The sequence below is a fragment of the Gorilla gorilla genome, chromosome 10 (assembly GCF_029281585.2).
Source record: "Gorilla gorilla gorilla isolate KB3781 chromosome 10, NHGRI_mGorGor1-v2.1_pri, whole genome shotgun sequence".
NCBI lineage: Eukaryota > Metazoa > Chordata > Mammalia > Primates > Hominidae > Gorilla > Gorilla gorilla.
Window position 1 is genome coordinate 119,228,834 of NC_073234.2, and position 27,776 is coordinate 119,256,609.

The window sequence follows — 27,776 nt, forward strand, 5'->3', positions numbered from 1 at the left end:
CACGTTGCTGATAAACACATACCTGAAACTGGGTAATTTATAAAGGAAAGAGGTTTAATGGACTCAGTGTTCCACATGGCTGGGGAGACCTCACAATCATGGAGGAAAGTCACATCTTACATGGCAGCAGTCAAGAGAGCTTGTGCAGGAGAACTCGCCTTTATAACACCATTAGATTTCTTGAGACTTATTCACTATTGTGAGAACAGCACAGGAAAAACCCACCCCCATGATTCAATTGCCTCCCACCAGGTCCCTCCCATGACACGTGGGGATTATGGGAGCTACAATTCAAGATGAGATTTGGATGGGGACACAGCCAAACCATATCAATGATCTTGAAAACTGACAGACACAGCTGGAAAAGCCCCAACAGGACAATGTCATAATGAAGAATACAGGTTCCGGGGCTGAGAGACCAGGCATCAAATCCTGGTCCTGCTATGTGCTAGCTGGGTGACCCTGGGCAAGGTCATCTGTCCCTCTAAGCCTTGGTTTTCTCATCTACAAAGAAAAGATAACAAGAATCCTATCCTTTTGGAATTGCAAAGGATTCAGCCCAAAAATGCATGTGGCAAGTCAGGGCAGTGCCTGGCACATAGCAAGTGCTCAATAAAATTGAGTGGCTTCGCTGGATTGAGAACTGGCGGCCTGGGGTTTTAGGTCCACCCTACTAGCCCCTGCTACTCTCCTGTATGACTTTAGGTAAGTCTTCTCCAAGGCCTCATCTAGTCGAACCATTTTGACTAGGGTGATTTCTGTGCTCTGCTCCTGCCCCTAAATTGTAATCTCCCCATACAACCAGCCTAGTCAAAAACATCCTCGTGATTGGCCCATTTCCAACACACACACACACAGCATCAGTAGAACACCTGTTAACAGTGACATCCAGCCCAAGAACCAGAGCTGCTCACAGCAGCCAGTTGGTTACAGTCCTCTCCAACGGTCTCAGCTAGATTTTCAGGACTTTTCGTAGTTTAGAAACTTTTCACCACCCAAGGGGGAAAAAATAAAAAGACTCACCCAAGGTGAGGTATTATGGAGATAACTGGTATCCCTAAAAGCAGTAAGAAATATAAAAGATAAAGCCCTTGACTTAGGGTTTTTATTAAAATTCTAATTTAGGCCCAGTCTGGTTTCCTTTAGTACCCTGACTTTGTTCTAATCCCAGTTAAAATCTGGGCAAATTCCTGTGTGCTGATAAAGAGCAAAGTGTCCCCCTGAAAAATGCTACAGAAACGTCCCTATAGCTTCAAGCAAAGTTAATACCAAAATGCAGCAGCGAACCCAAGACTTCTCCATGTGTGCCTAATTCCTACCGTCCTGGGTAATTACAGCTCTCAGATACAGCTAGTAACCTCTACGTTATAACACTGCTGTGGGTTCCTGAGGTCCAGAGGCCTATAAACATACCTGTTTTCCAGAGGTCTCAGTTTAATATTTAAAGTAGCCTAAATTATGCATCTAATTAGAGGCAACGCAGAAGGGAACAAAAACTAAGCTCTCTGAAATCCACACAAAACACGATGCTAGAGTAAAATGACCTCATCAGGACGCTGGCCCCACATGAAGCACAACTCTCTCACTTACCTGCAGAACTCACGGATGCAGATGTCAAATGTTTACTGAGTACCTACTTTGTGCCAGGGCCTCGGAATACAGCAATGAACAAAACTGACAAAAGTGTCTGCCCCTGCAAAGTTCCCATTCTACCTGGGAAGGTAGACCATACACAAATACACACACAGAATATAACGCCTTGGAGTGTATGTTCTAAAAGAAAATGCAATACAAGCATTCTCAAATCTGCGGGTGGTGGGGTGGGGGGGAAGCAAGCCAGGAGCAAGCCTCATCTGGGGGAAGAAAGAGTGCTCCAAGGCAGAAGTAGGAAAGGGTTTGGAGGTTCAAGGAGCAGGAGGGGAGGAGGGGAGACGGCTGGAGGAGGCTGGGGAGGCCCTCACTATGATGGGATGAAAACCACACTTCACCTCGTGGTCTTCCTCCCCCAAACCCGTAACCCAGGCTAATCATAAGGAAAACGCACATAGCACCTAATTGGCATGCTTTGAAACTGTCAGGGTCATTTAAAAAAGCAAGGAAAGTCAGAGAAGCTCTCAACGCCAAGAGGCGCCTGAGAGACATGACAACTAACTGCAATGTGGTGTCCTGCAGGGGATCCTGGAGGAGGAAATGGACATTCGATAAAAACCAAAAATATGTGAAGGAAGTATGGACTTCAGTGAATAATAATGTATCAAGATTGGTTCTTTAGTTGTAAATGTACCTTAGTCAAGTGTTAACATTGGAGGAAACTGGGCATTGGGTGTATACATACAGGAACTCAGTATTTGCAACCTTTCCGTAAGCCTAAAACTATCCTAAAAGTTTATTTAAAGGAAAAAGAGAGCATAGCATTTGCTGAGAGATCAGACATGGACACGGAGTGCGAGGGGTCACAGCCAATGCTTTGGATATGAACAATCAGGTGATCAATGGTGCCAACTAAAGAGAAGAAATGCTGACTAAGGTGTGAAGCTGGGAGATGAAATCAAGAGCTCTTCTACCCCTCCCTTTCTACTCCTTGGTGGACAAATAAAACCAAAATATAGACAGTTATTACTCAATTTTTTTAAAAATTTCCATTTTTGTAAAAATTGCTTATTTTTTAAAAAGCGTAATTACGAAGGAGCTGGAACCTTTTATGTTTGCTTTTTGGAGAGATGCTAAATTGGAAATTTACTGTTCTATGACTGTGCGTCTCAAAAGCGATGTCTTTCCATTTCTACAACTACACAAAGTGCATCGGTCTTGGCTGCAAAAATGGCCCTGAACTCAGTGCATCTTCGAAGAATTATTTTGTTTAATCAGAAGAAGAGAAAAATTTGCATAAGCATAACTGACTCTACTAATATGCCTGATATAATTAGTATTATAACTATAGTTTTATCAAAGCAACAAACAGACATAATGAGAATGAAATTTCAATGATCTTAAATCTAGAGGCTTTTCAAATAATAGTGATTGCAGCTTTTATTTTATCCATCTATTTCATCTCTCTTCCCCTCAAATTTCATAAACTTTTTATGTTCACAAATTTTTTATTTTCATGAATATTTTATTTGCATCTGAACAAAAAAAACCATAGGATGGAAAGGTGTTAGTAACCCCATAAGAGATGCAACATGGAGTCGAGGAGAGAATAGAGTCCTTTGGAAACAGACAGACCTGAGTTCAAATCCTGGTTCTGTCTCCTACTGGCCTGTGGCCTTGATCTAGTAGCTTAATTTTTTGAACCTCAGTTTCCTCAGCTGTAAACAGAGACAACATGTGTGTGCAGGGTTGTTGTACAGATTAGAAACAATAGTATTAGTATTAATAAATAGCTAACATTTATTGAGTGTTTTCTATGTGCCATCTACTTTACATTTATTAATTCGTTTACCACAGTGACTGTGAGGAAAGCACTGTTACTATGCCCATTTTACAGGGGAGAAAACTGAGGTCCAGAGGAATTGAGTGAGTCAATCAAGATTATGTACGAACTAAGTGATAAAGGCAGAATTTGAACCCCAGCAGTGAGGCCTTAGAACCTGTGCTTTCAGCACCTAGTGGACAATCAATGAACACTGCCACTGGGATCATGGCTTGCTTTTTATAAATGACATCAAAGTCACAGAAAACACTGCAGCTGACCTGGAACTGAAATGCCAGCACCAATGCAACACCCCTTTGGATCCACCTTTTAGGGGGTAGTGAACAGATGGCATGGGGTGGCAGGCAGGAACCAAGGTCAGAACCACCTTGTTCTTAGTTGGCTTTCATCTCATGATCCAGGCAAAGGACCGCAGTTTAGATGGAAGAGAGTAGTCCCTTGAACAAACGAGACCTGCCGCTGGATGCCAAGTGGCTAGGTGGTTTTACATCTAGTAAAGTGGCCATAACTAAAGAAAGCAGGCTGCTGGCTTAGTGGCAGAAGGGAAGCTTCTTTTTGGCAAACGCCATGACTGCATTTTGGATATGGACAAAATGAGTTGCTTAAATCCACAGATAACCAAGAGCTGAGGGGGATGAGAAAATACGCTGAATCTAATGGTTAGGATCCAAAACTAAGGAGAACTTTGGCTGCATTAATAAAAGTATGGCATCCAGAACCAGGCAGGTGATGGTCTCCTTCTATTCCACTCCAGCCAGACCCCACCTGGGGTAACATCTTCAAGGCCTCACATTTGAGAGAAACAATCCAGAGCACACACAAAGGAAGATGACTAGGACGATGAAAAGAAAAGAGGACAAATGAGAACAGTTAAAAGAGCTAAGAACAATCAACTTGGGGAAAGTCTTAGAGGGCGTAATGGCTGGTCCATACAACACTAGCCCATTATATGTCTGGTACTCGAATGGTTAAATATAAAATAGTGGTTTGCATAATTTGGGTTTAGAAGTTACTCATACCCACCCTCAGCCCTCCTTTGCTGCCAACTCCTTCAAGATTTGGCTGAAATATCACCTTCTTCTTTGCTTCCCCAATTCCCTAAGGGAGAGAAAGTTGTTCTAACCATCACAGTCAGACACACTCAATGTCTAAGGAGACCTCCACTAGGAGGCTGCATAACTGATCTACCCACGTGACCGACGACCCCACTGGGCTGTTGGTTCTCCACGGGCAATGCCTGTCTCCTACTCATCTTTATCTTCCCAGCTTGTATTGCAGGGCTTGGCACAAGGAGGCTTAAGAAACATGTGAAGCAATAAATCAAGGAAGAAAAGAAGTCAATGGTGACAGCTGTATGAAGGCAAAATTGTTCAATCCATGAAGAACTTCCCAAAAATCAGAACCACCTCCTATGTCAACATGCACCTGTCTGAGATGGAGAACTGAGCTGTACTTCCCAGGAGGGGTCTCAAAGGGTACGGGCCCACAAGACTTCTGAGGACACTTCTTATCCTGCTTCCTGAAATGTGTACTCAAATCAGACTACAGAAAAAAATGATAGGGTTGCATATTTTCTTTTTTTCCTTCCTCATTAAAAACTCAACAATACTACGTATCAGAAGAAAGACATTCAAATATGCTGTACTCAGCAATTCAAATTGGTGTTGAAGGTAAAACATCTCCTATCATTTGAGGAATTCCTCCTAACCAGAATTCAACAGGCAGGCTGCCAATTCATCAAGCTCCAGGAGACACCGTGTCATTCTGTGAAAGACGAGAGTGTAAATATCTACAGCCAAATCTCCACTAATGAGCATCTTGGGAAGGTCTTTTGCCAAAAGACATCTAAAGATTTTTTTTAAAAAAACTATCATCTTCCAGATGAGAGTTACTTGGAAGGGAACAAAATCTACTTATTCATTTAGCAACAATTTATTAAATGACTTCTCTGTGGCAGACTTGGGGTCATGTCAGCTCAAGCCTGTTCTAAGAGGAAAAGGGGAGGGAGAAGCCTGAAATGTCCCTGTGATCTTACCCGGTGTTCATTGATGAGAAGGTCCCGTGCAGCATTAAATATCAGCGTGTGGAGGTGCTTTGAATAAAACACCAAGGTGTAATCATAATCGAAGCCATAGATTTCAATGTCTGACAGGCTCATTTCATTGTTTGAGAAAATGGCATCTGGATTCAACAAGTTGCTCATAATGGAAGGAACCAATTCTGGAAATAAAGAAAAAAAATACATTATACTACATAATAAATAAGGGTATGATTTCTAAAGAAAAAAATGAGTAAACTAGACTAAAAAAGAGATTTGCTTCACCTTGAAAACATGCTGGTGAAGGAAGCCAGCCACAAAAGACCACAGGTTGCATGATCCTATTCATATGAAATGTCCAGAAATGACAAATCCATAGGCACAGAAAGGAGATTCATGGTTGCCTAGGACCGCTCACTGCTAATGGGCACAGAATTTCTTTTTGTGGTGATGAAAATGTTGTAAAATTCATGGTGGTGATGGTTTTGGGGGATTGAGATAAGGTCTCGCTCTGTTAACCAGACTGGAGTGCAGTGGCACAATCATAGCTCACTGCAGCCTCAATCTCTAGGGCTCAAGCAATCCACCCAACTCAGCTTCCTGAGTTGCTGGGACTACAGGCACACACCATCACACCCTACTAATTTTTGTACTTTTTGTAGAGACAGGGTCTCCCTGTGTTGCCAAGGCTGGTCTCAAACTCCTGGGCTCAAGCAACCCACCCACCTCAGCCTCCCAAAGTACTGGGATTACAGGCATGCGCCTCTGTACCTGGCCAATGGTGATGGTTGAACACCTCTTGTGAACGTACTAAAAACCACTGAATGGGAGACTTTAAAAGGGTGAATTGTATGGTATATAAATTATTCCTCAATAAAAGAACATTTGCTACCGAAAAGAACATTTGCTTCAACATCACAAAAAGGATTTGTTTAAAAAATACATTTGCAGATTTTAGAAAGTAAAAGTATAGTTAACAAAATCTAAATATCATACATCATCTCACCACCCAGAAAAAAACTACTGACATTTTATGTATTTGCTGCCAACATTTTTCTATGTATATATTTTACATAGCTAACCTCACACTATATTTACAGGTTTGCATTGAGCTCACTAAATTTAATATTCAATCATGATCCTATACTTTTTGAGAACAAACTATTACATGAGACTTTGATATATATTGGTGTGCCATAATCAACCTACTACAGGTTGAGCATCCCTTATCCAAAACGTTTGGGAACAGAACCATTTTGGATATAGGATTTTTTCATATTTTGGAATATCTGCATTATACCTACCAATCGTGGCTCCCTAATCAAAAAGTCCGAAATTCAAAATGCTCCAATGAGTGACTGGAGCATCATGTCAGCATGCAAAAGTTTGAGATTTTGGAGCATTGTGGATTTTAGATTTTCAGATCAGGTATGTTCAACCTGTACTCTATGTTACACATTTAAGTTTTTTCCTATTTAATAAAAATAACACTGCAATGAGCACCTTCATGTGTTAATCTTTGCCTTTCAGATGATTTCCTTCAGATGGGTTTGTAGACGTGACTACCTTCTACCATCAGGGTCCACTGGATGTTAGGTTTGGGTTTCTTTTTTGAGCAGTTCTAACTATTTGTAAGGACTGCTACTTCATGATTTCTATTTTTTTCTTGGAAGCCTTTCAAAAATTCATTCTACTTTACAATTTCCATGAGTCCACTGGACCCTTTTAAAAAATCTAAGATGCGATAGGGGATGTTGGTGATCTTATTTTTCCAGTATGCTGAAATGCTTTATTATTAGAATTATTTCATCATTACCTCTCAATTATTGCCACCTATGATTTTTTAAAAGACTAAATTAAGAAAGCAGGAGAATAAGAAATCACTTAAGATAGTGCAGTAGTGAAATAAGTCATCACTATGACATCATCCTTCAGTTCTCATGGCACTGCGCAAAGAACTGCATCACTTTCAAGAAGGTATAAAAGAAGTCTGAAGATACCATCTTTGCAGTCTTTTTTCTTTTTTTTTTTTTTTTTTTTGCTTTCATGGAACACTGTTGAGAAATCAGTTTTTCATTTTCCATCCATAACAGCAAAAAGAAAAAAAAAAAGAAAGCTAACAGGGCAAGACATCTCACAGTTATCAGATGTGCCAGGAGGTGAAGGCAGAGAGAGACAGCAGTTCTCTAGGCCTAATGATGATGGAGAAACTGATCATAAGGGTGACATCTCAGATGACAAGGCCTCCATGGCCATATCCTAGATGAAATTCAGGATCCAAGACTGAGCAATATATTTCAAAAGACAAAAAAATGTGATATTCTCATCAGATTAATCATTTAACAGGACAAACACAATCATCCAACTTTTTATGACAAAAACACAGACTATCCTATTTTGCTAAAATTATATATGACAGTTTTTTTCACCTTTTATGATGTTTATGCACCAAAATTTTCTTGAAATGGCTCAAAGGCAGACAAATGCTGAAGGCAGGTGACTTTTTGGAGATAGGTACATGTACATAAAACCTGAACTGTCCACATTTTACTACTTTTCACATTACTAAGGACAACCACCTGACTCTATTATAACAGCTAATATTTATTAAGCACTTACCATGTGCCACATGCTATCAAGAAGACTTTACATTCTCTCATTTAATCCTTCCCACAACCTTAGGAAGCAAATACTACTTTATCCCCATTTCACAAACGAAGACACTAGAGACGCATGGAAATTCCTTAATTTGCTAAGGATACACCAGCACCAAATGGCAGGGCTGGGATTTGAACCTGGGAAATTTGGCTCCAGAATCTATGTTCTTAACTCCCTTTCAAGTGCATTTTTTCCTAAAATAAAAGAAAGTCAATCCATCATTTCTGAGCTTCCCCTTTCCTTTCTACTCACTTCTTTCTGACTATGAATGGCACATAGTATACTCATTCACTCTAAAAAGCCACCTGAAACGTTCAAGAAGCATTCCTCTTGCATAGTAACAGCTCCAGTCAGGGCACTGAGGCCCCAGTCAGGGACCAACCCAGCCACAGTGAGGTATTCTGAGCATTTCACAAGGCTCCTTAACAGCTTTGAGATCTGAATCCCTCTCAAAACCTAACAGAAGCTATGGAATCCTCTCCATGCATGTGCAGATTTTGCAGAAAATTTCATGGGATTCATCCCCTAAAGCCTATTCATGGCTCCCAATTAAGTTCCCACATTGCACCTAGTTTATTAAAACCAAGGCTTTATATCCCTACACAGAATTTCCAGGTCATTATGAAGGCTCATGTATGAACCAATAAATTAATTTCACTCACACTGACAATCTAGATGTGACTGAGCCTACTGAAAACCCAAACAGTCGATTCACTGACAGTTCCATTTCTTTATTGGTTTTTCTTTCATCAAAATCAATAAGGTAACAACCATGGCTTTTTTTTTTTTTTAATGAAGTCTCACTCTGTCACCCAGTCCAGAGTGCAGTGGTACAATGCCAGCTCACTGCAACCTCCACCTCCCAAGTTCAACCAATTCTCCTGCCTCTGCCTCCCAAGTAGCTGAGATTACAGGTGTGCGCCACCACGCCTGGCTAATTTTTGTATTTTTAGTAGAGACAGGGTTTCACCATGTTGGCCAGGCTAGTCTCAAACTCCTGACCTCAGGTGATCCGCCTGCCTCCATCTCCCAAAGTGTTGGGGTTACCGGCGTGAGCCACTGCACCCAGCCACAACAACCATGGCTTTCATTTTTATTTTGCCAATAAGACATACCTGTTACAGACATTTAAGAAACTTAGAGGCAGGTAGTTCACAAGAACTGGTTCTAGGGAAGAGGAGAAGCTGGCAGACCTAAGCTCTTTGATATCTAATACCAAAGATCCTCTGGCCTTATATAAATCAATGGGCCATTGCTGATGATATTTTCTGAATATGACCACATGGCATCGTCCATATGATGCAAGTGAAGGGGAATCGCTTACAGAACGACCAAAAGCTCCACTTTCACAAATGACCTTTCCAAAGGAGGTTCAAACAGCCTGCTTAATTAGAAGTTTATATTTAGAAATGGTGTTGGCAAGAGTCTCCCTCCCTTCCTGCTACCTCAGAAGACTATGTGAAGCCCTCAAGGAAAAACTACTATGATAAAAAATCGTGACTGGTCAGCACATCTCCAAAAGCTGCATGGGAATTCCCCTGTGGGAGTGAAAGCCTGAGACACGTACATCACATGACACCATCACCTGAAAGCCTGGATGTTTAAAGTGTCATCCTCGAACACGAGGAGCAGCATCTTAAAGGGATCTTGGCACCCCGTGCAAACTTTAGGAAGAAAAGTTAAGAACAAACATGAATAATTACAAAGCAAAAGAAAAGAACGCCAACCACTCACAAAAACAGAAACAGTCTGGCTAAACTTTAGACTCTAAAGTATAAACTGAATGCCTCTTGACTAGTCACTTATGCACTTTCTCAAAGGAGAAACAAGAGTGGGTACCAATTTAGAAAGTGAATTCCTTTGTACATAGTGGATGATGACAGCAAGACTATACAATCAGTACAAAGAAATGGAGAGACAGCTCTGTTGCTGTGGCCACAGCTTGAGCAAAACTCAGTTCCAATGCAAGCCACTCTGAGCTGGGAGCTGTGCACCCTCCAGCACACAGTGTGGCAAGCTGGGAGGCCCCTGGCACTTCCAGTTTTCAGCAGCTTCCAGCTTTTCGTCTGCTTATCCCACAGAGCACTGGGAAATGTGGTGAACAACCTATAGGAAAAACTGGTAAGCTTTCTGTTTTGGTTCTGGTTTTTTGTGTTTTTTATTGTGGCAAAATATACATTACATAAAGTTTACCATGTTAACCATTGCTAAGAGTGCAATTCAGTGGTATTAAGCACATTCACCTTGTGCAACCATCACCACCATCCAGCTCCAGAATTCTTTTCTTCTTGCAAAACTGAAACTCTGTACCCATTAAAAAACTCCTCATTCACCCCAGCTTTCCCGGCAACTACCGCTCCACTTTCTGTCTCTATGAATCTGACTATTCTAGGAACCTCATAGAAGTGGAGTCATATGGTCTTTGTCTTTTTGCATAATGACCTCAAGGTTCATCCATGGTGTAGCATATGTCAGCCTCTCCTTCCTAAGGCTGCACAGTCCATTGTAGACATAAACCACCTTTTGTTTATCCATTTGTCAATCAACAGGCCATTGGGTTGCTTCTACCTTCCGGCTGTTATGAATAATGCTGCTATGAACATACAAGTATCTGTTCAAATCCTCGTTTTCAATCTTTTTGGGTGCATACCTAGAAGGGGAATTCTTGAATCATATGGTAATCCTATTTTTCATTGTTTTAGGAACTGCCCTACTGTTTTCCATAGTGGCTGCTCCATTTTGTTTTGCTTTTTTAAGGCCATCACAGAAAAATACCATTTCTTGTCTAAATTTTATCATTACTGTTAGCAGAGAGAGAATATGAAAGAAGGCAGAACCTCATTCTGGTACAGAAGTCAGACACTTTCCACTTATTCAAGGAAACATTTTTAAGCTGTGTAAAGATGTGAGCTTGGAAAGTACAATTTTTGCCAAGTACTTTGTCTTCTTTAATGCTCAGAAATGCTAAATGACTCTCCCTTAGTACAGGCCTAGAGCTTGGCAGAGCTGTCACAGAGCAGTGTGTGGAGACAACACCAAGCAGAAATTCATGGCCTGATTGATGTCAATGAATATTTATTCTTAATGTTTTAAAAAATATGATGTGCCTGTCACTCAGGCCTTAGGCACACAGTACTGGAGAGCTCTAAAAGTTTACCAAATGCATTACTTGCTCTCATAGTTATCCCAGGAACCAGTCAGATAAAGACAGGAGGGTGCGAAGGATGGATCTGACAAACCGAGGTCCCAAAGGCTGCCTGTGGTAAGCGATGGCTGTGGGCACTGGGTGTCTGGGCCCCTCCAGTGTGGCTGTGCCATCTCATACTTGCTCCCATCCAGTTGGCTCCACTTTCCAGACACATGGGGAGGATCATAATCCTCCCTCCACTCCTCACCCCTGACTCTGGCCAGCTCTGGTCGCAACAGATCACAGGCAGAAGAGACATGTGTCACTTCTAGAGCTGGGCACACTCCCTTCTCCTACCGTGCCTATCATGGAGATATGATACAGACACTACAACATGAAGTGGAGGCTGGAAGGCTAAGCCACCACGTGGAGCTGACTGCCCTGCAGAGTTGTGGGGGTCCCCCAGTAGACTCTGCATGAGTGAGAAATAGGCTTTGTTATAGCTGTCTATAATAAGCCACTGGGATTTTGGTGTTGCTTGTCACTGCAGCATAACCTAGCCTAACCTGACTGATAAACCTTCAATACCATGATTTTGTTGGGAAACCTCTCCTCCCCAACATTCAAACTGTATGGTCTCATGGGGTTCCATTCCTGACTCCAGAAGGAGGGCATGTAACCCAGGCCTGGCCTAACAGAGCACCTGAATTCCCTTAAGAATGCTGACTAGTTTGAGGCAGACATGGGATCCCCTCCAGCCAATCATCATACTTTCTCTACAGCCAAAGTGAACCAATAAGTCCAATCAGGTCAATTTCTGGATTTGTAAGGGAATTTCAGGGAAGAGGAACTCTTTTCTTCCAAAGGTAGATTTAAGAGAACATAAATCTGGAGATGTGAGGGGCCACTGCTAGGAACCTGGAAAAGATGTCAACGGGAAAGAGTTAAGTTTTCTATTGCTTACATCCAAAGGAATTCTAAAAAAGTTTATTTTAAGAAAATTCAGCCACTCAAACTTCTGACGATAAATTTTTAACTTTTTAACCTGGTATCAAAGGCATTCCCGATGTATACTTTAATCCATTTCTCCAATCTTAAATTCTCCTTCCCATGCCCTACTTTCAACAAGATGGGTCATCCATTGCTCTGTGTTCTCCAACATATGCTGTAGCTGAATACTGACCAGAGTTACATCTGCCTGGAATATTCTGTCTCTAATGTCTATGCATAGACACCAATCAGCTATGTGAAAAGAATGTCAAGTAAGACTTTCCTTCAAATTATGCTATAAAACAAACACCATGTGAGTCAGAGTTTAAAAATTTTAAACATTAAAAAGGTAGAAAAAGAAACATGTGAGTCAGAGTTTAAAATTTTTGAACATTAAAAACAAGAATATATACCATTTATTTCATCTCTGAATAAAACATAACTTTCCAAATGTTAAAAAAAAAAGGAACAGAATAAATCATGAAGAAAACTATTGACAGATTTGCAACATAAGATTTTTTAACACCTATGCATCTAAAAATATGAAAACAACAATTTGGGGAAAGAGGTGAGTATATTAGACCAAAAAATTGAAAAGACAAACAGCAATGGTCTAGTATTCTTAATATTTTAAAAATCCATACAAAAGGAAATTAAATAGCTGGTAAACTAAATGTTCAACCACTCGAATTACCAAAAAAAGCAAATTAAAACAAGTAAACACAGTTAACAGTAGGTGTCTCAACAGGTGGAATTGCAAATGTCTCTACTGTCTTTATTTCATTTACATGGTTTTCTATAATAAGCATGTGTTATTTGGCTAAGAAATAAAGTAAGAAGTCATTTTCCTCTTGTCAGATTGCAGCAGTGTTTCTGCTGCTAGTGGTAGTGCTATCTGTGTGTGTTGTTTTGGGGGTGTTCTATTCTTGTTTTGTCTGTAATAACGGAATCTGGTGCCAGGACCTGGACAGCTTCACTCCTTGCTGTTCAAGAATATAAATCAGAACAAGCTTTCTAGAAAACAGCTTGGCAATATGTATCAAGAGTCTGTTAAAAATATTCATACCCTTTGACCCAGTAATTCCCTTTCCAGGAATCTATGCTAAGGAAATAGAGATATAGGTAAATATTTATATGCAAACATTTTGTTGCATTGATATTAATAAAGCAAAAACTGGGGGAAAACATGCTCCATTTGGAGGCCCAAACGTACATCTCAGATATTTGAACTCAGAAACCCAACTATGTTAGCAAGAATATGATCAGAGAAGGTGAGATACACTTGAAAATCCTTAAAAGTTCAATTGTATTGATAAAGCAAATCGCAATCCCAGAGACACTAAGATGGCATTTTTCTTTAGTTATGATTTTTATTTTTGGTATATGTCCTAGATTTCAAGCTGTTTTTCTAGAAAAAAAGCATATACAGATCAGGAGTCCCTGAAGAAGAAATGGAAGAGGTGAAAAATTTCCCGGAGAATTTTAGAAGTTACAAAAAAAAAAAAAAAACAGAAAAAGCCTCCATTCTCCGCTACCCTCCATGTACCACGAGGCTTTCTGTGACTCTCCCCAGTGCTCAGTCAACCAAAAAGTTAATCTAGTGGATAATAATTATGCGCATTTACTATATACCAGGCACTAAGAAGTACACGACCTCACTTAATGCAAGACACTATTACACCCATTTCACAGAGGAAAAGGAAGATGAAATTAACAGCTCGAGGTCACATTTTAAATATCTATTTCTATGTTCCTAAATCAACAAAACAGAGCATTTTTTTGGTTTGTTTTCTGGGGTTTTTTTTAATTTGCTTTTCCCTAATTGGACCAAATCTCAACTTCTGTTTATATTTCATAATATTCATATACTTCAAGAATACTCCCAGATATTCCAAATACTTTAAGATTTCATATTTATTTAACATGGCTTCAAATTCTCCTTTAAAAGTTCACGTGTAGATTGAAAACATCAAGGTTTCAAAATTTCTTTTAAAAGTATACCTATGGATTGGAAACGTGAAAATAAGCATAGGCATTTTTCGTTTCTACACTGAGGCAGTATTTACCCTTTCCATTATCTCCACCACAGGTGAACTCAAGGTCCTATATCCAAATTTTAAACTTTTAAACTTCACATCCGTAACTGCCAGTGAAAATGACAAGAAAAAGACACCCTAATTCAGGTGATTCATCTCCTAGTAACTTTCACCAAGTTCCAACTTCCTTCTGCCCAGTCAGGCTAGGCACAGGGCAGTAAAGTCAGTTCTGCTATTAATGGTTGAAACATGTGAACCTCTTCTGATATGCTAGGGAACAAGTTGATCATAATGCAATTTCACATTCGTTTATGTTTTGGTATGTTACACTTAGTGCCAACAAATGTTATTTGATATAGTTGTGTCCACTTAATATCCTTTCTGCTAATAATTCATTACAATAAAGGAAACAGTTGAATATAAAGTGTGACTTTGAAGGCCAAGGTTGAGATGACAATTCTTAAGAGTGTGTAACTGTTAGACCTTAAAGAGATTTAAATTTTTACCCAGAAACTGTTTTCTCCAGTATCTCTAATAACCACTCTGTTTTAAGTCATTTTTACTTCTGCAATAGTCTAATGGCAGATGTTGAGACGAAACAAAATGCCCAAGGTATCCTTTCCACAGTGAAAGTGAACGCTGATAGGGTTACCTGCCCAGCATGCTCCAATCCTTATGTAAGAAGTGACTCTTCTCCAGTTTCTTCTGGGACCTGCCCCTCCAGTCACAGCTGCTGGTCTAGGGCAGAACACCTGACTCACGCTGGGCCACTCCTGAGGCGGGTACCAGATTCAAGCCAGGCTAAACTGGAGTCCTTCTCTTATTTCTGTATTTTCACTTTATAGTTTTATTGAGGTGCAATATAATAAATTGCACACAAAGTGTACAGTTTGATGGGGTTTGACATATGCTGCAGAGAAATCTGTGATGCCATCAACACAATAAAGGCAATGAGCACCTAACACCCCCTAGCCTTTCCTCACATTCCCTTAAATTCCAGCCCATCCTCCCTCCACCCCTGCCCAGCCCCAGGCCACTACTCATTTTCTTTTGGTAAGATTCCTTTGCATTTGCTAGAATTTTACATCAGTGAGATCATACAACCTGTAGTATCCTTGTAAATTGGTTTTCTCATTTACTAGATCCATAGGAAATCCTTTTCAATAAGCACTTACCATATCTACAATGTGCCAGACAGTGCACAGGGCGCCACATGGGGATTATAAATACAGAGCAATATCACAGGCAGTGGGGAAGACCAACAAACATCACACTGATGCAAGACAGAGGAACTTGGCATGGGGCTGGGCATGCCCCCCCCGGGAAGAGGCAATTCAAGAGTCAGTTTTATTGTGTCTGATAATCTAAGAAGAAACATTCATTTTTCCACTAGTTTATATATTTTGCATCGTCTCCAAGGAGAAGCAATCCATGACAAATACAATTACTCATCTGACTAATTAATAATGCACATGACATTTATACTACTCCCACCAAAAGTTAAAATTATACCTCTTATTACCCTGTAAGTAATATCTGTATTTTGACTACTCCACAGAAATCCATCACACTTCTTGAAGTTACAAAAATAAAACTACATACAACTACATTTGAAATAAAATTAAATATAGTAATGGTTTAATGACAACCTAATCTTTAAAAAAAATCTTTTAAAAAATCAACAGAACTGATCAAAAAGAAAAGTACATTCAGCTTCAGGAGAAAAAGTCCTTAGAAAAAGAAAATTGTGCATGGCACAGTGGCTCACACTTGTAATCCCAACGCTTTGGGAGGCCAAGGCAGAAGGATGGCTTGAAGCCAGGAGTTCAAGACCAGCCTGCGGAGCAAATCAAAACTCTGTCTCTACAAAAAAATTTTAAAAGTAGCCAGGCACAGGTAGCTAATTGGGAGGCTGAGATAGAAGGATCCCTTGAGCCCAGGAGTTCAAGGCTGCAATGAGCTTGACTGTGCCACTGCACTGTAGCCTAGGAAACAGAGCAAGACCCTATCGAAGAGAAGAGAGCCATGTCGAATGATCAAAAAATAGGCAAACTCAAAAATTTTTCATTAGAATATACAGGAAGTAGAAAAGAAATATGTATGCCTATATAAATGCCATCCACATGCTGTGCACCGGGTTCTTCTCATTCATCACCTCAATTAACGTCCCAAGAACTCCATGAAGTAAATACTACAATCCCTCATATGCAGATGGGGAAAATAAGGCTAAGCAGCAGCTGGCCCAAAGTCAAACAGCCATTAAACATTACAAGGCAGGTCAAATGTTTGGCACAGTGCTTGGCTCAAAGTAGGTGCTTCATAACTGTCAGTCCCTTCTTTTTTCTATTCATTCACTCAACAAATAATTTTTCCTAGATCAGTAGTTACCAGCATAATCTAGGAAACCTCCCCAACCTCCTCTCCAGGGAATCTTTGAGATCAAAACTGTTCTCATAGTAAGATGTGGCAGACAGAATAATGGCTCTCCAAAGATGTCCATGTCCTAATCCCTAGAACCTGTGAATATGTTACCTTACATGGCAAGGGAGAATTAAGGTTGCAGATGGATTAAGATTGGTACCAGCTGACTTTCAAATAAAGTTATTAGCCTGGATTATCCAGGTGGACCCAATGTAATCACAAGGGTCCTTAAGTGTGGAAAAGGAGGGCAGAAGATTCAGTGTGAGAGGGATGTGATTTGAGAAAGACTCAGAAAGCCATTGCTGGCTTTGAAAATGCAACGGGCTACAAACAATGTGGGGAGCCTCTAGAAACTGAAAAGCTTAAGAAAACTGTCTCCCCTAGAACCTCCAGAAAGAAATGCAGTCCTGCAACACCTTGATTTTACCCCAGTGAGATCTATGTCAGACTTTTAACTTCCAGAACTATGAAGACAATATATTGTACTGTTGTCAATCACTAATTTGTGGTAATTTGTTACAGAAGCAATGAAAATTAAATACAGAGACAATCTGCCTTTTTCACTCTCACCTCTTTTGCCAGAGGATACTGCAATAGACAGAATCAGATTTGAGAATCTGTCTATTAATCCAGACACCACAGAACTTTGCACAAATATAAAACCATGACATTCTTCTAAATTCCTTTTATTTTGGGTAATAGTCATTTTTCATAAAAAGCATGCGATTTATGTTGACAGGTAACAGACTGGTATTTTAAATGAATCAATAAATACATATGCCCGGGTGCGGTGGCTCATGCCTGTAATCCCAGCACTTTGGGAGGCCAAGGTAGGTGGATCACCTGAGGTCAGGAGTTCAAGACCAGCCTGGCCAACATGGTGAAACCCTGTCTCTACTATAAATACAAAAAATTAGCTGGGTGTGGTAGAACACACTTGTAATCCCAGCTACTCGGGAAGCTGAGGCAGGAGAATTGCTTGAACCCAGGAGATGGAGGTTACAGTGAGCTGTGATCATGCCATTGCACTTCAGCCTGGGAGTCAGAGTCAGAATTTTAAATAAATTCAGCCTGGGAATTTATTTAAAAAATAAATTAATTAAATGAATCAATAAATACATATCTTAAAATTCTCTGGGTTTTAATTTCTAATACAATCACTATCAACATAAGGGCAGAATACATTATTTAAAAGTCTACTTGAGACTAATCTATAAACCGAAACTCTAGGATCTTCAATAATTTAAAGTGTATAAAAGAGTACTGAGGGCAAAACGTTTGAAAGGTCTGCTACCTTACCTAAGGATTAATATTCACTAGTAGTGTTTCTCAAGTAGATTTTTCTGCTCGAATGAGAACAAAATATTACAGTCTATGCAGAGAGTTGCGTCTCTACATACAAATTAAAATTATATTCAGGTTTATACATCATTATCTTATCAATTAACTTATCATGAAACAGTTCCTCAAAACCCTAGTGAAGTGAAAAAGAGTTACTCAAATTAAGGACCAATCCTTTAAAGTATAAAAATTTCCTATAAAACCCAGCTTGATCAATCAGCTAGCCTCTCTTTCTCTCTGCATTCTCCTAGATATAACATGTAGTATTTGACTTTTAAAAAATAATAGAATTCTATCATTGTCTTCTAAGTACTTATTTGCAAAGAAGATTTTTTTAAAGCTTTTGTTTTCCTTCACTAAAATTACATCATGTCAATACAAGAAGGACAAAGTCAGGATTTGGCTGACCACAAACTGAACACGAATTAACTTTTAAAGTTACAGAAGTACAGTGTTTGTTCACCAAGGAAGAGCCAGTTGCTTCCCTCCACCATGAACCAGTCAGACCACACATGGTCAGGAACAAAGGGTTCACTTTCAAAGGGATATTGACAAACTAGAGTGAAAGCAAAGTTGAGCTTCCAAAATGATCAAATCAAAGGCGAGTTGCAGTGATGACGCATGATCACCACCTTCATATTTAAGCAACTATCATATGGAAGGGGAATCAAAAGTACTCTCTGTGACTCAGCCATCCAAAATAAAATGGGCAGCCTTGTGATCACACAACAAGCTCAAACAGATGCCGGATGGCCACTAATAAAGTCTATGGAAAAAGGGATTCCTTCTTCCAGCAGAGGACTGAACTCTATGACCTCCAGAGGCCCCTCCACTGGCCAGAGTCTTAGGTTCTCCTATTTTAGGCATTTCTTTCCCAACTGAAAATGTGAAAGTTATGATGTGGCATGTTTCTCCCTTAAATCTTTTTACTACTTTCTTGTACGACCACAGGATCAACATCATATGCCTAAACTATGGGGAAGACTTTTAAAGAATATATCCTGCTATTTCTAAGACATAAAGAAAGGTCAAGATAATACAAAGAACACCCACATCCCTACCATCCAAGTGGGATATAAAATCCCTTCCACCCTCACCTGCAGGCTCCTCCTGCCTCTGACATTACCACTACCCAGATTTCGGTGTTTACCACTCTCTTGCATTTTTTCTTTTCTTTTTTTTTTTTTTTTTGGAGACAGAGTCTCACTCTGTTGCCCAGGCTGGAGTGCAGTGGTGTGATCTCAGCTCACTGCAATACTCCACCACACAGTTTCAAGTGATCCTCCTGCCTCGGCCTCCCAAGTAGCTGGGATTACAGGTATGCACCACCATGCCCGGTTAATTTTCGTATTTTTAGTAGAGACAGGGTTTCACCATGTTGGCCAGGCTGGTCTTGAACTCCTGGCCTCAAGTGATCTGCCCACTTTGGCCTTCCAAAGTGCTGGGATTACAAGCATGAGCCACTGCACCCGGCCTCTCCTGCATTTCTCTAGACTTTTACCACATACATGTGTGTCCCTACAAGTAATCTATAGTATTTTTATGTGTTTTAAAACCTTTTATAATTGGTATATGCCTGCAATACTTGCTTTTTCCTTTTTACTCAAAATTATTCTTGTGAGAGTCACCCATGTAGGTATATTTCTGTAGTTCTAGTTCAGCAGACAACACATGTTTTCTATAAAGGGTCAGTTAGTAAATATTTGGGGCTCTGCATATAGTCTCTGTTGCAACTGCTCAGCTCTGACATCCTAGCACAAAAGGAGAACCAGAAACAAATGGGTGTGGCTATGTTCCAATAAAACTTAACATACAAAAAGAGACATCAGGCTACAATTGGCCCATGAACTGTGGTTTGCAACCTTTCTTATAGTATGTACTTCCCTTTAATACCATTTCAATATTTGTTTGATATTAATAACTTGCTGGTTTTCTTTGGTTACCATTTACCCAAGATATCTTTTCCCATTCTATTAATCTCAACCTTTCTACATCTTTGTTTTGGAGTACATCTCTTATAAACAGCATCCAGCTGGAATGTTTCTTGTATCTGATCTGACGATCTGTCTTTTAATCCGAGTTTATCATGATTATTAATATATTTGGAAATATTTCCCCCATCACATTCTATGCTATTTCTTGCTTTTTCTGTGTCTTTTACCTTTTCTCCTACCCACTTTTGGACTGATTTCAACATTGTCAATATTTGTTTAGATTTATTCACATCTCTACCAATTTCTTTTTTCTCCATTTTCACTTCCATCTAAGACCTTTGGGATTTTTTTTCCTGACACATATACATCCTTTAAAAGTTCCTCCTTTAGTGAGTTCCTTGATGGTAAAGCTCTTAGCTTTTAATCAAAAAAAAAAAAAGGTCTCTTTACACTCTTTCTTAAATGATTGAGCTAGATATACAATTCTAAATTGACATTTTTCTCTCAGCACTTTGAGGTGATCTACTGTCTTGAAGGGTCTGCTATCACTGATCAAAACTCTATCAGTCTCCTAGTCCTTTGTAGTAATAATACCATCAATAATCATGGTTGACATTTACAAGGAACTTACTACGCAATAGGCGCTATTTTAAAAACTCTACATACATTAACTCATTTAAACCTACCAATCCTCGGAGACAGGTATTATTGTTAGCCCCATTTTACATATAAGGAAACTGAGACACACAGACATCATTTGCCTAAGGTCACATGGCTTATAAATGGTGAAGTTAAGATTTGATCCCAGGTATGTTGCTCCATGGTCTATACTATTAACTACTATGCCTTTGGGTCTTTGTGGCTACTTTTACGATATTCTCTTTGTCTTTTGTATATATTACTTCTTATTCATCCTGCTTGGGATTTGCTTTGCATTCTAAATCTGAGGATTCTGTCTTTCATTTGTTTTGGAAAACTCTCAGCAATTTTTTCTTTGAGTGTTTTCTCTCCCCCATTTCCCAACCTCTCCTGCTGGAACTCCAATTAGACATATGTTTGACTTCTCACGCTATCAGTCTGTCAACTGTTTTCATAATATCCATCTCTTTGATTATATTATAGTCTGGGTAATGTTCTCAGAGTTATCCCCCAGACCACTAATTCTTTTTTCTTCTTTTTCTAATCTGCCAATTAAAATCATTCCACTAAACTTTTAATTTTAAAGATTGAAACTTTAATTTCTAAAATTTCTATTTGGTTCTTTTTAAAACCTGTCTGATCATTTTAGTAGTTTCATATTCTTTGCTCACATTTTCCATTTCATCTCTTATTTCTCCAAAAGTTTCAAACACTCATAGATAGCACTACATATATTCTTTACCTAATAATTCCAATATCTTAAGTCCTATTCATATTACTTGTGTTGTCTGCTGATTCTGCTGGTTCTCCCTTATGGTGGCTTATTTGTGTATTTTTAAATTTTGGATTGTAAGCTCAGATCTAATCTTGAGAATCCTAGGAGGCCTGGGTTTACGGTCTATTTATCCAGAGAGTTTGCACTGGCTTCTACCAGGAGTCCCAGATCACTATCACTCAGTTTCTCAGTTGGGATTGTGATATGGTTTGGCTCTGTGTCCCCACCCAAATCTCTCCTTGAATTGTAATCCCCATAACCCCCATGTGTCAAGGGCGGAAGCAGGTAACTGAATCATGGGGGCAGCTTCCCCCATGCTGTTCTTGTGATAGTGAGTGAGTCTCATGAGATCTGATGGTTTTATAGGCATCTGGCATTTCCCCTGCTGGCGCTCATTCTCTCTCCTGATGCCCTGTGAAGAGGTGCGTTCTGCCACAATTCTAAGTTTCCCAAGGCCTCCCCAGCCATGTGGAACTGTGAGTCAATTAAACCACTTTTCTTTATAAATTACCCAGTCTCGGGTATTTCTTCAAAGCAATGTAAAAGAATGGACTCATACAGATTGCCAGACAATATAAGAAGAATAAATTCAAACCCAAATCCATGTGAGGACAAGCTTGTGATTACAAGGTCACAGGAGACTTCCAAAACCTGCCCCCCCACACAGAGAAAAAATATCTAGAGCAAAGGCCAAAAGAGATAAGTTTCTCTATTGTCTCCCTGCACGGAAGGAAGCACTCTGTGGCCACCAGGTTTTATAGGAGAGTCTCCAACAGTGTGTGTGTGTTTGCGCCCAATGCCTAGTCTTCCCTCCCAGCAGGCACGACCAATAAAGGCCAACAAGTGTTCCCAGAACAGTCACACCTTCAAGGCTGGTCATTTGGGTTTCAGCATCCTCTTCTTTTTTTTTTTTTTTTTTTTTTTTGAGACAGAATCCCAATCTGTCGCTCAGGCTGGAGTACAGCGGTGTGATCTCGGCTCACTGCAACCTTCACCTCCCGGGTTCAAGCCAATTCTCACGCCTCAGCCTCCCAAGTGGCTGGGATTACAGGCTCATGCCACCTCGCCCAGCTAATTTTTGTATTTTTAGTAGAGACAGGGTTTCACCATGTTGCCCAGGCTGGTCTCAAACTCCTGGCCCCAAGTGATTTGCCCACCTCGGCTTCCCAAAGCTCTGGGATTACAGGCCTGAGCCACCACGCCTGGCCTCGGCTTCCTCTTCATTATTAGTCCTTGAGATTTCTCCAGTTTCTCAGAGTTCAGTTATGACTTCAAAAGAAAGTCCTCTATATTTTTTTTCAGCGTGTGGGTATTCTATACAAAAAGGTTTTTAGACGATCTAGTCTGCCAGACTGCTGAAAGCCAAAGTCCAAAAGAACTCTTGAAGGTTAGAGGACATCTGTTTCCACATGTCTTTAAGAGTTCAATAAAAGATTGGTTTCCAAACCCAGCCTGTAAAAATATAGATTCCCGGGTCTTACCTCCACATTTTAGGAATCAGAATCTCCAGGGTTAGGGCCTCAGAATTTCCATTTTTAAACAAGCTTCCCAGGTGATTCCAATGTGCCTATCAGTTTGAGGACTACTGAATTCTTTTTTTTAATTTGTCTTACCTTCCAAAGCTGGCAAAAAAATTATTTAATCTCCTTTTTGTATTTTTTCTCCTTTCACTTCCTCTTTACCCTACCCAGAATTTACACCCTAATGAAAGGGGAAAATGAACTCTAGCTTTCAACTGGTAGATCAGCGAGCCACCTCCACGGCAATTACAGAAAACCATAACACTCAGCAGCAAAAGTCAGGCCAAAAAATATCATTATTCCAGGCAGGCTTCTTGACCCAGCAGCAAATTTAAATCTAAAAAACAGTCCCCATGCTGAGTTCTGCCTCCATAAGGATCATTGAGCATAACAGCTCAATCCTTCAAACTTTCCTAAAGCATAACAGAAGCACTAAATGAGCACTGGGTCACCAGAAGACACTAAGATGCCCCTGGAATCCCCTGAAGTTATATACAAAATCATTTGTGTGTGCTCAAGTATTATGTGTAATACTGCAAATGTGTCTTTTTATAAAGAAAAAACACACAGCTTTCTCCAGATTCTCAGTGGGTCCTATGACTCCATTACTGTATATACCTGCTGCGTAGAAAAAGCACATTTCTGGTTGTAAGCATCTTTCAGTATTATCAACATATGTTCTTATTAGGCATATTATTATAACTTCCCAAGTATATTCTGTCAAGCCTCAAAATAGACTTATCACCTCAAAAAGGGGCCTCCACAGTCAAATTTACTTGGGAAGCACTAAACCTACTACCCCCGTCATTCATTTTGGAGATTCATTCATTTTAAAGGCTCTGACTCACTGGCTCCGAAGCTAGCTCTGAAAAGCCCAGCTACAAAGAAGCTTCTTTAACATGTATTTTCTACATCTCTTTAACCACATCTCTCAAAAGACTGTGAAACAGTCTGAGAAATATTGGTCTAATTTTAAAATTATCTCAAGAGTATCTTTAACCCAATGCAGTTCCTTGAGGAACTTATGCTTACTATTACTATTCACTGTATTTAATATTACGTAATATATAGAATTATTATCCTTGTGTCTTATGCTTATACACGCTAAGCTTACATCATCATGTAGACACAGTCCTCACTAAATACAGCACATAATTTTTGACTGATTAGTAAATGGTCTCCACCCAGAACTTTGAATAAATCTTTCAACACCCTATAAAAGCTTCTAACTAATCCCCATACTTCTTTCCACAACTTAATACAGCCTATAACCCCAGCCAAGTAGTGAAACATTCTAAATAAACCAGGCTCCAAGATTAATTCTAATGAAAAAAAAAAAAAAAAACCGTGCGACTAACAAAACATAAGGTTGGAGCAACCCATCTTGGAGGAGTAGGAAGGCTTCCATTCTGTACCTAACAGGACAGGCCAAGTATCTGATGAGCACACCTGGAAGGCCAGAGCTTGAGTTCAAAGAAGACACACACAACATTAAAGCACAACAGGAAAGAAGAGACCACACATAGGCATATCCAGCCCTTTCAATTATGATCACACAAAGATTTCTTAGAATTCATTTTAGAACGAGGATTCTCAACCTTGGCACTACCAGCAGTTGAGGCCAGATAATTCTTTGTTATGGGATATTGCCCTGTGCACGGTAGGATGTTTAGCAGCAACCCTGGCCTCTAGAGGCCAGCAGCACCCCTCTCCCCTGGCTGTGACAAAAAGGTCTCCAGGCATTGCCAAACATCCCTTGGGGAACAAAACTGCCCCTCCAGCTCCCACTGAGAACCACTGCTCCAGGGGAAAATTGCAGCAGCTAATGTTTTTGCTACAGGTTTTAAACCAGTTATTTCTTTTCCTAAAAATATAAAGAAGCTTTTCTTGAGCTGAGTTTGATACAGGATGCATTAACATTCACACATCCAAAAATCCCAAGTTAAAAAAGGAAAAAGGAAAACATTCCAATTGAGGGACATTCTGCAAAGTATGTAACCAGTACCCCTCAAAACTGTAGGTCATCAAAAACAGGAAAAAGTCTGAGAAACTGTTACAGCCTAAAGAAGCCGAACAGACATGACAACTAAATGTAGTGTGCTATCCTGGATGGCAGGCTGGAAGAAAAAAAGGAGGGTAGGTAAATACGAAGGAAATCTGAGTAAACTATGAATAATGTATCAGTATTCGTTCATTAATTGGAACAAATATAGTAATGTGAGAGATTAATAAGAGAAATGGGTGTAGGGCTTATAAAAACTATGTAATTTTTCTGTAAATCTAAAGCTGATCTAAAAAATAAAGTTTTTTTAAAAACTTTTTAATTAAAATGACGAGAAGGATGGGAGAGAAAGGGTAAAACAAAGCTTTAAAAAGCATCCTTTCCCTGTGCAGGCTTCACTCTGGGAGCCTTTTAAAGGGAAGACACCTGAACAGATTGTTTGGATGAAAGAAACAGATCAAGTGGCCAGAAAGAAAGTAAGAAAATAAAATTATTTTGTCCTCTTGCAACTGGAGGTGGGGAGATCTACATGTTTTAAATGAATTCATCAGTACTTCTTCTGACTGTGCCTTCCTACAAGACAAAGCTCAAGGGTCAGCCTCAGAGACGCATTTCCTGCATCCCTGAGCCCCTGGGCCTCGCTGCTTGCCTCCCCTGAGGTAGAATGTCACTTATCTCTTTACCAGAATCCTCATCCATGCAACACTGGTCCCCAGCTCTGTACAGGCAGTAACTCAGCCGCTGTTGAACCCTCCCTATCAGACTCATCCAACTGTGAACCAGCAGCCTTCAAACCCACTGCTGGGTGCTTAATAAATGCTTGTTGGATGAACTCAAGCTGGGCACATAAATTCACACAGACTTCAACAAGAGGAGAGAAGGAATGGTGCAGTTCTGGACAAGACAAAGAAGAAAAAGCCTCATGAATGACCCCACATTCTCAGGGGTAATAGGGACCACATGCATTTGTGCTGTAGGCATGAAGAGAAGATAGGGTCCACCGAATCCTGTACCTCTAACACGTGAACACTTCAAACACTTAAAAAGACTTGGATATTATTTAGTGCAGTGGCCTCATTTTACAGAGACAGAAACCAAAGCCAGGAGGGATTAGGTGACTTGCTCAAGGACACAAAGCTAGTTATGGCACTGCCCTAATCACAAGGAGACCCAGACTCTAGAGCTAAATAACCCACCTCCACCTCTTACTAAATGTGCTAAGACTGATAGTTATTTCATAATTAATAATAATAGCTACTATCTACTGAGCATCTGCTGGGTGCCAAGCACACACTAAAAATCTCCACCTTAATCCCATATGGCAATGGAGGAAACCAAGGTCAGAGAGGAAAGTAACACGGCTGTCATACTCCAAAATCCTCCTTGGACTGTCACACATCAAAGCCCAAACTCTGGTCCAACGGCATATCAGTCCATTTTCATGCTGCTGATAAAGACATAATTGAGACTGGGAAGAAAAAAGATGTTTAACTGGACTTACAGTTCCACATGGCTGGGGAGGCCTTAGAATCATGGCGGGAGGTGAAAGACACTTCTTACATGGCGGCAGCAACAGAAAAATGAAGCAGCAGCAAAAGCGGAAACCCCTGATAAGCCTATCAGATCTCGTGAGACTTATTCACTATCACAAGAATAGCATGGGAAAGACCAGCCCCCATGATTCAATTACCTCCCCCTGGGTCCCTCCCACAACATGTGGGAAATCTGGGAGATGGTATTCAAGATGACATCTGGGTAGGGACACAGAGCCAAACCATATCATTCCGCCCCTGGTCCCTCCAATCTCATGTCCTCACATTTCAAAACCAATCATGCCTTCCCAACAGTACCCCAAAGTCTTAACTCGTTTCAGCACTAACCATAAGTCCACAGTCCAAAGTCTCATCTGAGACAAGATAAGTCCCTTCCGCCTATGAGCCCGTAAAATCAAAAGCAAGCTAGTTACTTCCCAGATACAATGGCGGTACAGGTATTGGGTAAATAGAGCCATTCCAAATGGGAGAAATTGGCCAAAACAAAGGGGTTACAGGCCCCATGCATGTCCAAAATCCAGCCAGGCAGTCAAATTTTAAAGCTCCAAAATGATCTCCTTTGACCTGTAGTCCAGGTCTCTACATGGACTACATTTAGTTGTCATGTCTGTTCAGCTTCTTTAGGCTAAAACAGTTTCTCAGACTTTTCCCCGTTTTTGATGACCTACAGTTTTGAGGAGTACTGGTTATATACTTTGTAGAAAGTCCCTCAATTGGAATGTTTTCCTTTTTCCTTTTTTAACTTGGGATTTTGGGACGTGTGAATGTTTATGCATCCTGTATCGGCGTGACATCCAGGTCACACTGATGCAAGAGGTGGGTTCCCATGCTCTTGGGCCGCTTCGCTCCTGTGGCTTTGCAGGGTACAGCCTCCCTCCCAGCTGCTTTCACGGGTGGGCGTCAAATGTCTGTCTGTGGCTTCTGCAGGTGCAAGCTGTCGGTGGATCTACTATTCCAGGGTCTGGAGGAGAGTGGCCCTCTTCTCGCAGCTCCACTAGGCAGTACCCCAGTAGGGACTCTGTGTGGGGGCTCCCACCCCACATTTCCCTTCCGCAATGCCCTAGCAGAGGTTCTACATGAGGGCCCCGTCCCTGCAGCAAACTTTTGCCCAGGCATCCAGGTGTTTCCATACATCTTCTGAAATCTAGGCAGAGGCTCCCAAACTCGATTCTTGACTTCGGTGCACCCGTAGGCTCAACACAATGTAGAAGCTGACGAGGCTTGGGGCTTCCACCCTCTGAAGCCACAGCCCAAGCTCTACATTGGCCTCTTCCAGCCACAGCTGGAGCAGCTAGGACACAGCGCACAC

General features: G+C 40.4%; 1 protein-coding gene across 3 annotated transcripts in view; it reads right to left on the reverse strand.

Moving 5' to 3' along the window:
* NT5DC3 (5'-nucleotidase domain containing 3) overlaps positions 1 to 27,776 on the reverse strand; it is a 77,770-nt gene that overhangs the window by 45,994 nt on the left and 4,000 nt on the right. For all 3 annotated transcript variants that reach the window (XR_010129405.1, XM_063694260.1, XM_055357856.2), the window contains exon 2: positions 5,469 to 5,653. Coding sequence is in view for 2 of the 3 variants with exons in the window: in XM_063694260.1 (XP_063550330.1) it covers positions 5,469 to 5,653 (185 nt within the window). In the remaining variant the exon portion in view is untranslated. The remainder of the gene's footprint in view (positions 1 to 5,468; positions 5,654 to 27,776) is intronic.